This window comes from Corvus hawaiiensis, chromosome 16 (genome assembly GCF_020740725.1).
Source record: "Corvus hawaiiensis isolate bCorHaw1 chromosome 16, bCorHaw1.pri.cur, whole genome shotgun sequence".
Taxonomy (NCBI): Eukaryota; Metazoa; Chordata; class Aves; order Passeriformes; family Corvidae; genus Corvus; species Corvus hawaiiensis.
The window spans coordinates 6849133-6861548 of NC_063228.1; the positions used below are offsets into that span (position 1 = coordinate 6849133).

The following is a 12416-nucleotide window of genomic DNA, read 5'->3' on the forward strand; positions in this document are numbered from 1 at the left end:
CCCCACTCCCACAGTCCCTGCTCCCACAGCCCCTGCTCCCACATCCCCCACTCCCACAGTCCCTGCTCCCACAGCCCCTGCTCCCACATCCCCCACTCCCACAGTCCCTGCTCCCACAGCCCCTGCTCCCACATCCCCCACTCCCACAGCCCCTGCTCCCACATCCCCCACTCCCACAGTCCCTGCTCCCACAGCCCCCACTCCCACAGTCCCTGCTCCCACAGCCTCTGTTACCACAGACCTCTGGCAGAGCGCTGGACATTTCTGACCCAGTGCTTTTTGTGTGATTCTGCCCTGTCAGGGTAGCAGCAGCTCCACACCTTTCCCAGCAGAACAGATCCAGGCCAGGAACCTCCCTGAATGTATCTGACATCGAGCCAGGCACATGATCAGCACGGGGTAAACAAGCTGGGGCAGGGCTGTTTAATGCTAGTATATGGCTACAGGGAGGGGAACCCATCTTTCCAGCTATTCCACACCCCCCTTCCCCAGCTTTAAACCATCAGCATGGCTCTCCATGGGCAGGATGGAGGGCACCATTCTGCCAAATAAGTTCAGTTTGGCCAGTGCCACTTCTCCGGGGTTCCTAAGCTGGTGCTCTTCCTTCTCTGCCCATCAAACCCACCATCATAATGGGGATGTTGGAACAAATTCCTGGCTGATGAGTCAGGAATGTGGCCCTTGGATGGGCTGGGAACATCACCCACCACTTTCTAGGTCACCAGGGTGGTGATCCACAGTTGCCCTCCAAGAACTATCAGTTAAGCCCTGCCAGGTGGGCAGGTGTCTCACTGAGCACCCAGGTTGTCACCCGTGTGTCTGCCTGATGTCAGTGTCAAAAGAGGTGCCAAAATTTAATGGGACACGAATTTAGCAGCACAGGCAACACAGCACCGAGCACAGCACAAGCCACGCAAAGACACAACGAGAAACTGCTGGGGACAAGCCTTCTCCCAGAGGGAATGCCCAGGTTCTGTCACCCAGAGGACACCAGGGACTCCAAATTTTGTCATCTGTTGGGCACCCAAGGGCCACACGTGTCCCCCGTGCTCACTCATTCCCTGTGCTCAGGCCAGGCAGTCAAGCCAAGCGAGTCCCCAGCTGAGAGAGAGACGATAGCACTCCCAGCTCACACTAATAGTGTATTTATTGGAATATCTCACATGCAGGAACCAAGGAGATGATTTCTGGAGCAAGTTAAACAATGGCAGATTAATACAGTTGTCTTGTCCTTAACAGAAACACTTTCTACTTGAATACAGTGATGTTTTAGTGTTGGGTTTCTCTGCTTTTCGTGTATTTTGTTTCTCTTTACATAGTCGATCTCTTTAAACAGTTATGTCCCTTTTCTCCCCCTACCCCATTCCCAAACAAAAAAATATCCAGTATCTTCAGTAAATAAATATTATCCACCTTTATCTGGAAAGCCTACAGCTGTAATATACAGAGAAGCTATTACACAGGTTATGTTTGTAGGGTTAACAACAGCTCATGGGAACATGTAGGGAATGAGGAGCTCATACTCATAAAAACACGGAGCAGGGTGGGAATTTCAGAGTAGTGGGTTTGTCACAGGCTAAAGAGAACCAGCACCAGAGCTCGGCATTGCCCAAGGCCAGCTGGCTCTTGGTGATACACAGCCTCACCTCTCTCCAGGTGAGGAGGAGGTGTGGGGAACCTGGGGCTGGAGCAGGCAGGCACAGCCTGCTCCAGAAGCTGCGGTTTGGGGTGGACGGGTGGAAGGTGCTGTGTGGGCACCTCGTCTCCACAGCCCATAGCAGCAGAAGGGTTACCTCCAACACAGCTCTAAATCCACTCACTGCTTCATTATTTCCATAAAAATAACTGTTCCGAGCTGTGTTTTTCCAGGGGAGGCTCCACAAGGCTTGTGGTCAGCCCTGAGGAGGTAAACAATGACGGAGCTGGATGGGGATGGACGGGGATGGAGATAGCACAAGCAGTTCCCACTCCAGGGCTCCCAGCAGCTGCAGGAGACTCAACAACTCATTGGATGAAACAGAGTGTTGGAAACCCATCTTGTTTGCTCTCCTGGGCTGCACATCCTGTCCCTGTAGGTGACATCAGGAGAGCAGGGAACAGAGGAGCAGGGACAGGCTGTGCTGGCCAGGCTGCGGAGCTCTTGCACAGAGGGACCATCACCCCTGCCCTGGGCCTGAAACCACAGCCCGGATCTGTTCTTCCACCACTGGAGGGAAACATCTCGCCACCACAGCCAGCTCCCAGTCCTCCATTTCAAAGTGGAAATAGCCAATCAAAAAATGCTGAATGAAGTCAAACAAACAGAACCTCACTAAAAATCCTTCAGCTTAGAGGTGGAAGACCAGCCCTGGGGATGGCAGAGCTGGGTTGATCAGCACATCCCAGAGATGGAGGCTGTGATAATCAGAAGGGAAAAGGTATGTTGGAGGCTACGTGAGGGTCCCAGTATGGACCAGTCTCAGCATTTACGCTGTTCCCTTTAAGAGACACCGTGCTACGTTTCTATGAGCAGTTCTCCTATGAGCCTTGCCTACATCCTAAACACCCTAAATGTCTGTACAGCACATTTTTATCTATTACACCTGCTGACGATGCAGCTGAAATCCACACACGACAATTAAAAAAAACAGAACCCAGAGGATATATTTAAATAGAAACCATTGAATCCTTACATCTCAGCACATGAAGAGTTAACAGAAGAGGTTAAAAAAACACACTGGAAAGAAAATATATAGACAAAATAAATATTTTAACCTAGAATAGGGAACGATTAGAACTTACAAAGGACCCCAAGAATAACTTAGTGTCATTGAGTGTCAAGCTGTGATTCCTAATATGCCTAGAAAGCACTGGGATGTTATTTCTTATGGAAAGTGGATCAGGCTGCGGCTCCATCCCTGTTCTTGCAAGCGTTGGAGCCACGCGAGTCCTCTGCCCACTTGCACAGAGGAAGCACTTAAGAGTGAAAGCGGAGGAAGGATAAACCGAGAAGTCGGTCTCCTGAAGTGAAAAACCCCTTCCCTTTCCCTCAGACAGTTCCCACCACTCCGGTTTTCTGCAGACCACAAGAGGACAGGGAAGATGAGAGATCCTGATACAGGACATTTGGGAAGCTCTAGCGTAGCTCTTGTATTTGTTAAAGAAGGTTTGGGCTAAACCACCTGTTCTGCCACACACTCTGTTCCTTTTGGTGCTTCCAGCCCTGAGAGCCAAGTGTGGTGGATTTGGGCTCCAGATCCATCCCAGGTCCTTCCAAAAGTACGTTTCCTCCCAAGGAAGGCATCTCCTGGGAGCTGCCCTACTTCCAGCAAAGCCACCACTTGTCCCAGTGCCACCTGCCACCCCCTGCAAGCAGTGCCATGGCTTTCCAGAGGATAATGTAGAGTGTCAGCAGGGACCATGGGTTTCCTGGGGCTGCACACACCAAAAGAGCCCCTTGAGCTCTGCCAATACACACCCTGTATTTTCTCCCAGCTCCAGCCTTCTCATGCCATCTCTTTTCCTCCCAGCTGGAGAGAGCAATCACTGACAGACAGCTCTGCAGAATCTTCCAGAAAGTGAACAGATTCTACCTAAAGCAACTCCTTGGAGGTCCTAGGACAGGTTTAGTGTGACAGAAATAAGCATTAAAAGCACACTCCCCCAGCACCTTTTGGCTGAGGGGTGGGGGATGAAGGGCCAGCACAGCTGCAGCAGTGGGATGCTGCGAGGGCTCGGTGACAGTGACATCCGTGCCAATCTGCACCATCTGACAGCGTCCCCATGCCTGAGCAATGCGATTATTTCCTCCGGCTTGGCAGGGAAGCTGGATTAACATGCTTAGAATCACCTGATGTGGCCATTTACAGGGTCAATGTGTTTCAAGGATTTAGAAGAGAAAATACACACTTAAAACACCCACAGAGCTTTCTGCCTTGACAGGAATACCAGCAATTCATTCTGTGCTGGTGAGACTGCTCAGGCGATCACCAGATGCCGTCTGAAATCAAATCAGTGTTGCCACAGAAGTTTCCTCAGGTTTCAGGGAGCTGGTGGCCACATGTGATGTGTTGCAGCAAGCTGGCAGTGCCAATCCCTGAGCATTAGGCTCATCTTATGTTGAGCAGTGAGGGCAGAGGGTGAGAGCAGGAGTGTGTAATGCAGCCAAGGCAGACTGTCCTGGCAGGTTCCATTAGCCACGGAGAAGATGGAATGGGAAAAAGCCTCTGCAGACCCACACAGAAGGGCTTCAACTGGACAGAGGGCCAGCAAGTGGGGAGAAAAGCTTGATCCCCAAGTTATCTCCATCCTTAACATGGTTTTCCCTGTCCACTTGTAAACTGTGCTACACAGAGCAGTGATGAGGTGTCACATCAGTGCAGAGGCGTGGCAGGACAGCCTTGCCTGGGCCCAGCTACATATGGAGGGATCCTGGAAGAGGCTGCAGGCAGGGCAGGACAGAGGAGATGATGAGCAGGGAGGGCACAGAGTGAAACCTGACCTGGGACAGCCTGGAAATCCTGCACCAAACAACATTTCCCTTCAAAGATTAATGTGTCTGCTGTCAAAGTCCATCAGTGGTGCAATCAGGCATTGGGTAATAGGCTTTGTGTGTCACAATGTCCCAAAGGGGGTGGTCCTCAGAGAGTATGGTATGGGCTGATAAAATGCTGTGCTCAGATAAAAGCTTCTATCACTTGGCCTAGAACAACTTTCAAGAGAGCTTGACACATATCAGCATCCTGGGAAGCTCAGACATGTCAGGTCAGAAGGAGATTGCCTAAACCAAGGAACACCCTGAGGAAGAGGGGCTGGAGCCTGCTGCCTGCACGGGCATTTAGCTGATAAAGTGCCTCTCTGTCAGGATGGGAGATTCTCCTGCCATGCACTGCTCAGCTCTCTCTTTGATCCTGCCATCCTGTGCCACTGGCTTCCTCCCAAGGAACACGCTGCGGGATGCGGCGATGGCTGGAGCTGCCTGCTCCAGCTCCGCCTGTCAGCCCAGCAAGGCAGGCACACATGCTGGAATCCCTTCTGGCAGCCCCAGAGGAGCAGGAATCCTGGCCATGCCTTTGGCAAGCAAGGGAATATGCTTGTTTGCACAGAGACTGCAGCCCCATAGGAGCCAGGAGTTAATGAAGGGCAGAGGGATCAAAGGACGTTCCAAAAATTACAAATAGCACGGTCACAATCACTTCAACACTTTCTTCAGCCTAAAACTAGAAGGAAATGAGGAGTTTCACCTCCAGCACAGGCTGGCACGGCTAATCCCTCCATGGTAACCATCTCCCTCAGTGTTCCATACAAACCTCTGAGGTTTGCCTCTTTTCCTCATCCCTATCCCCAAGAACCAGCATGTCTATTCTACCAGGCATTGCAGGGAATCCAGGAACCTCAGCTCACACCCAATCCATGAGCAAGTCCCATCCATCTGCATGGATGTTTACACCAAGTGCAGAGCTCTACAGTCGCTGAAGAAGGAATCTAAGGTAAGGAGAAAATAACCAAGCTAGTTTAAAAGGCAAACATACCAGGGAAATTCCTGTGTGACAATGGTCTCTCAAAGAGCGAGGTGCTTCCTGTGCCATCGTTAAAGCATCCATTTAGCCCAGCATTTTCCATCCTTATCAACTGCCAGAGCTACTGGACATGGCCAACAGACTGCTTCAAATTAGAGCAAGCCCAGATAAAACACAAGGCAAAAAATACCCTGTGAGATTTAGAAATGAAACGCCACAGAAAGTGGGGAAAAGCGACCACCATATGGTACCAGGAGATGTGTGAGTGGGAGAGTAAAGGATTTTAACTTGTGAAGCACATGTTGAAAGGGGAACAGTTGTTCCTTGCTGTCGAATCCAACACGAAAGCCAATACATTAACATTTTATCTAAAAATAAAGACACACTCCTCCTGAACATTCCAGCTCAGTCAATTACATGCTGACTGACAGAGCCGTCTACTTGGCAGGACCTGCCTACAGAAGAGGATGATCCCTACATAAATTGAAGGGCAAGGCTGCTCTCTCCCCCCTGGGCTTTTGTTTCAGCCCAGTGTGACGTACTCGTGCATTCTGAAGGGGTTTTCAGCATCAAGAGCTGGTTTTGTGCAGCTGGGACAGGAAGGAGGGGATTAAGCGAGTGCTGGAGAATCGTGGTCTGGCAGGAATAGCGTTGGATTTAAATAGAAAGAGTCAGCTTGTGGGGGTGGATCGTTTGGGGAGGGAGGGAGGGAGAAGCAAACTATGGAATGGGGGGGATGGGGGTCGTTGTTAGCCAAGGACTGTGGAGGACAAAGTGGCCGTACGGAGATATTCTCTGGCGGAGCACAGGGGTGGGAGGGTGGCTCCGTGCCATCTTCACAGTGCAAAGAGGGCGTCCTCCGAGCGCTCCTGCTTTTTCCTGCTGGAAGGATTTGTCGGAGGGGTGGGGGCTTCCAGGGGAGGGGATGGCAGATTGGGAACCATCTCCGCCGCTTTGGCTCGCTCTTCTAAAAATTTGTCAAACTCTGCAATGCAAAAACAGAAGGAAGACAGGTAAGAATTGGGGCCGTGGGTTTGGCCCCAGGGACAGAGGCTGGCAGGGGCGGAAATTCCAGGGCCTGGCATCCTGTCGGGCTGTGTTTGCAGGCACAAATACTGGTACAGCATGACTTCCTCGGGAAAGGGTACAGCTGTCCTTGGAGACACCCGAGCTCAGGCAGCAGCTGGAATCAAACCCACACTATGCCACCGGCTGTGACAGATCCAGGGAAACATCATTCCAAAGGGCTGAGCAGCTTGGGGACACATTCCTGCTGGCACAAACACAGAGCACAGCCAAGGAAGATGGCAGGGAAGCACTTGGAGCCAGGAGGGCTCCCCACACCATAAATATGAACCTTTGCTGTGAAATGCTCTCCTCCTGCTTTTCTGAGCATGGAAGCATTTGCTGGGGAACATCAGGCTGGGAGAAGGCAGCATCTCAGCAGGGATCAGAGCAAATTCCATCTGAGCACTAACCTGAGAATGGCTCATAGCCACGGGCATCTCTGCTTACCTTCACTGGTCACTCCTTCTTCCAGTTCGTTGCCTTTCTGCAATGGGAACAAAAAGGCATGTGAGCACAGGCAGTGCTTCCCCTTCCCTGTCATCCCCTCCACCTTTAATACAACTGGACAGTTTCCACCACTTGTTTCCACATATTAACCATCGGAGCAGGGGGACCTGGGGAAATCACAGGGCTCCCACATCAGGAGGCCAGAGGGGACTGACATTTCACTGCGCTGCAGAGCAGGAGAACAAGCACTGAGGTGCTTCTGAAGATTGCTGGTGGATAGCTAAGCTTTCCCTGTTGGATCTGAATGTCAGTCCAGCACTGTTTCCCCTTCAGACAGTAATTCTGGTCCAAATCTGAGCTGTGTGAGTCACACACACAGATGGCATCTTTTCTGTCACACAGTCCTTAAAAAAGTCAGGACTGGGGTTTGCATTGTGTCTTCAAGTAAAATGCAGTTTTAGCTGACAAAGGACATGTGCAAAATTGTTTGGGGCCAACATTCCTCCTGTGAGAGTTCATTTTAGGTTTCATACTAAAATATAGCAGCTTTCCTGTGTCCATGCTGCACAAAGACAAGACCAGGGTGAGCTGGATGAGAGATATTGACAGCAGTTAGTGTCTGTCCATGAGAATCAAAAGCTGGGAATGACACAGGGTCACTGCATTTCCACCAGTTTGTGCATTTCAGTGTGCATTTCAAATAATGAAATTAGAAGTCCAGGGATAGGCATCCTTGTCAATCTATCAGGATGTTAAAGATGGGTAAAAATACTAGTTGAAAATCTCATGTTGAACCTGCTTTGAAAAAGTAAAGTATTTGTCTATACCTGGCTTCTCTACCAGCAGTGGGAACATACTGACTGGCCTCACAAAGGCTTTTAGAGCCTGAGCATCTCCTGGCTTTCTACTGCATTGAGGTTTCCAAATGTTCACACAGCAGCCTCTTCACAGGCAGAGCTGCTGTTTGTCCCAGTGTGCTCCAAAAAGGGTAAGGAAATAACAATTATCTAACCTAACCTGCAACTTCCTCACCTGGGAAGGAGAGAATTGAAATGAGCTGTTAACAAAACAAGGGGGTGGGGACCCAGAGTGAAAAACAAAAATCCAGTCCAAATTTTCACAGGCATCTTTCTGCTGCACACAGGGTGCAATATAGGGTTGGGATGGGGTGCCAGGGACATCCCCAGGCTTGCTCAGGCATTTCCAAGACACTTCTCTGCTTTGCTCCTTTTGAGCAAGTCTGTCCTGGGGATGAGAGATGCACAGAGCTACCTCCATATCTCTCCATCAGATCTTCTCTCCCTCTAAATTAATTTAAATGGCAAAGACAAAAGTTTATTGGTTAAGCAGAGTGGACATGCTACATTTACCATATTTCTTCATCAAAATGAGGCCAGTTTGTAATTAAATTTGAAAATGACTCCTGTACTGAGGTCTGACAAACCTACCTGCAGCTGGAACTCAGTGACATTTCAGAGACAGCCAGCCAGTCTGCCAAAATCAAACACTGAACCCAGAATCTGTTTAAGCACTTCAGGCACCTCTGGAGAGCTGGAGAATTTTCTTCCTTCCCGTACAGCCAGCTTCTCCAGTGCCAGAGCACAGGGCTGACGTGCCAGAGCGTGCCTGCAGCTCTGCTTCCAGAGCTGGGGAATGGAGCCTGAATCCCACAGCTCCCAGCTGGGAGCTGAGCAGGCAGCAGGAAGGGGGTGGGGGAGACCCTAAAGAGTTGGGAGTTTTCTGTCTGAAGCTGGAAGAATGGAAGGAGATGATCCTTGGGGATATGGTGAGCGCAAGTTCAGTTCACTAAAACCATGTTTAAAAGAACCATGTGAATACAACCCAGCACCCACCCCCCAAAATGCACTTGGTTGATTTGAGTCAGATGCTTACACTGAAAAAAAACAAAACAGAATGAATGTGTACTTGTTGTATCCTGCTTAAACCAAATGTGTTTTGGGACAGCAAAACAAACTCCAGGGTGAAGGCAAAGCTACTTTTAGTTCTTTTTGTTTGTTTGTTTGTTGAATAATTACCAGACAATCATAATTTAGGAGAAACTGAAAGTTATAAACACTGAAGAGAGACTGTTATAAATTTTTATTATTACTATTATGAAACATGTCAAGATTGCCTGCCAGTTTAACAAAGACATCTTGATTGGAAAGGAATCTAAGCCCTGATCCAGCATCTCTTAAAAGCATGCCTCAACATAAGCATGAACTTAGATCCTGTCTAAATAATGCAGCTTTAAACATGGACTTTAAGTCTGGTGCAGAAAAATTCAGCCTGTATTTAATGCTTCCCCATTTGGGGACCAGAATCCCACGTTTTCTGGAACACATGCTATTCTGTGATGCTCACATGGAGAAGGGAAAATAAAACAGCTCAGAAAAGAAGTGTTTTGATTGAATTGCTGAATGTGACCCTGACTCCTCCTGCTTAGATACTCCCTTCAAAGGGAACCAATCTCTCTGCTTGGGAAGTTTCACTGCTTCCCGCTATGAGAAGTACCAGGAACTCAGCAATGCATTGAAAGTTAACCGTGCAAGTGAAAAATGAAAATATAAAGAGTCTCACCAAGTCGGTACTGAGCCACTCCTCAATGTCATCCATGACAGAGGACTGTGCAACAGGGATCTAAGGAGTGCAGCGAGAGAACAGCAAGGCAGGCAAAAACCAAAACACATCCACAATCATGGCCACAGAGCGATGGAAAATGCCAGAAATAAGATTAAAAACAAAACAAAAACAAAGATGTAAGATGTGCTGGAAAAAAAAAAAGGCAACAAAATATAAATGGCATTTCAAATAAGGAAACAACTTGGAAAGGAAATTATGAACAACAGGGCTAAAAAAAACAAGAGAAAGATTATGGGGAATGACGTGACTGGATGCCAGCATAAGACGAGTAAGTTCTCGACCACATATTAAAACCATCAAGATGGACTGATGATTCTAATCTTGATCGTGAAATGCTTTTAAGGGTAGAATACTGGATATCAGTAAGGTTTTGAAATGTTAAATTTACACCTTTTTGGTTTTTTTAAATGGATATTAGCCACAGTGAAGGGTTAGAAGAAAGAGGGTCTCAAAGTCTTCAGGCAACACTCCTATGAAAACAATTTGGTTTTCCCCACAGGTGGAGAAGTCAGAGCCCAGGGTACAGTCATGCTTCCTCCCAGATCCTCCTCCCACCACACCACGGAGCCCTGGCAAGCCTTGGCACAGAGGTTTAAAGCAAAACTCTCCCAGCTCCCAGTTCCCACTCCTCTGCCAAAGGTGACCCTCAGCAGCAGAGCCCAACATGTGGCAGTGCAAAGTGCAGAGTCTCAAAGGTGAAGGAGGAGGAGGATGGGGCAGAGGAGGAGAGCACAGTACCAGAGCTGCAGCAGGGCTCTCCAGAGCAGGTCAGGCTCCAGAGCAGTTTAACACCCAGGCATGGAAGGTTTTGCCTCTGCCCCTGCAGTGGAACTGGTCACGATACCGGTGTGACTGCAACGGGCAGCGCAGAGGCAGCTGAAGGGCAGCGATTTCACACAGTGCGAAGGGTAACTGGGTCAGCAAAGGGAAATTACTGAGTATTAGGTGTAGAATTTCCTGACAACTACACTGCTTAAATACAACAGAGGCCTACTGACATAAACAGGAAAACACCACAATAGATCCAGGTAAGGACAGCCTCAAAAATAGTTGGAAAACAATGTCAGACACGTGAGTTCCAGGCCAGGGCACGGCAGCTGAGCAGTGGGGCTGGCAGGCAGGAGACCTGGCACTGTTAGAGGGACTCTCCTAGGCAGAAAAGGTGTCAGGGGCTCTCCACAGCTTTGCCTGAAACCTCTCACAGGAATTGCCCTCCCTGGAAGTGATAAAAAAACCTGTGGATGTGGTGCTTAAGGACATGGCTTAGTTGTGGCCTTGGCAGTGCTCGGTTAATTGTTGGACTTGATGATCTTGGAAGTCTTTTCCAACATTAATGACTCTGTGATTCAAAAAGAAGAGCTGGAAGAGGCTCTGCAGATGCATTTCTTGGGAGATGTAGATTTCTCAGGCAGCTCTAGCAGAGGAAGACAGACAGATGCTGGATCCCAGAGACTGAGGCTGTTTAGTAAAGCTCCTCAGGAATTTTTTCACAGAATCAAGTGGCCCCTTGTACTGAGGAGGCCAGTTAAGCCCTTGCTTGAGGTGAGGCCTGCTAAAGTGGGTTAGTTGTGTCAAAGAACTGGAAATCCAGAACTCAATCCAAAGCATCTCCCCCAAAGAGCAGCACCAGGAAGGTGGCTGGGCTCTGACTTGACAGGTTGCTGGACAAAGTGACATTTCCTGGGGTCAGAGGTACAAGGTGTCATTTTGCTTCCAGCGAATTCATAAAGATCCCAAACCGAAAATAAATTCCTGCAGTTTCCTTTGGAATGGACCAGATAATTGCCCCTTTCTGATTTCCTGAATCATGCACACACAATGCTATCACAGTGAGATGAAGCTGCTGCAAGCTGGCCCAGCCAGCCGCTGACAAGAGAAGAGCTCTAAGCATCTTCCAACACATTCCTTCCCAAGGACAAGTTGCATCTTGTAGAACTGTCTCCTTGGTTTAACAGCTTTATAAAATATTGGCTTCAGTGATATAATTAATTTATTCAGCCTACAGCAACCTAAAACCTACTGCAGAAGTTGCACTGCTGCCTCTCTCCTGGGTTGCTTAACCTGCATGCAGTAGGTAACACTGTGGAAGGTGCAGCCTCGGAGCTGCTGGCTGGTTTGCAGCTCAGAGAGGTGCTTATGTTTCTCTAAGGATAAGGAAGTGGGCATGGAAGGGAGGAGGAAAATAACTGGTTTATTTTTCCTTTTCTGTGAATAAAATTCACAGGAACACAATCCCTTAAGGGGCTCCAAGAAAGCTGGAAAGGGATTTTGGACAAGGGCCTGAAGTGGTAGGACAAAGGGGAATGGCTTTAAGATGAAAGAGGGTAGATTTAGATTAGATATTAGGAAGAAACTATTCCCTGTGAGGGTGGGGAGGCCCTGGCACAGGTTGCCAGAGAAGCTGTGGCCCGTCCCATTTCTGGAAGTGTTCCAGGCCAGGTTGGACCAGACTTGGAGCAACCTGGCATAATGGAAGGTGCTCCTGCCCATGGCAGGGGGTTGGAATGAGATGATCTTTCTTTCCAACCCAAACCATTCCAGAATTTTATGATTTTATGAATATAAGAGCAGCTGTTATAAAAAGCATGGTAGTACTGTGCCCCTGTATTAGAAGGAACAGCAGCTCAAATCTTGATTATCCTGAAAACATGACAGATGACTGATCAAGTACTGAATTCCTGAGAATCACAGGACTCTTGAATTTGCAGAAGTCCTCGAAGAACAGCTCAGCAGCACAAGAGTTTATGCTGTGGTGCTTCG

At 48.8% G+C, this 12416-nt stretch overlaps 1 protein-coding gene across 5 annotated transcripts in view; it reads right to left on the minus strand.

The window, feature by feature from the left end:
• Nucleotides 1-1129: 1129 nt before the first annotated feature.
• TOM1L2 (target of myb1 like 2 membrane trafficking protein) overlaps nt 1130-12416 on the minus strand; it is a 57224-nt gene continuing 45937 nt past the window's right edge. For 3 of the 5 annotated variants that reach the window (XM_048320506.1, XM_048320505.1, XM_048320507.1), the window contains 3 exons: nt 9594-9653; nt 7014-7050; nt 1130-6483 (listed from right to left, as the gene is read on the minus strand). In XM_048320506.1, the coding sequence (XP_048176463.1) occupies nt 6335-6483; nt 7014-7050; nt 9594-9653 (246 nt within the window). In that variant the 3' untranslated portion in view covers nt 1130-6334. Of the gene's footprint in view, nt 6484-7013; nt 7051-9593; nt 9654-9696; nt 9865-12416 lie in introns of those variants that run through there. The other 2 variants (XM_048320508.1, XM_048320509.1) reach the window with 2 other exon arrangements.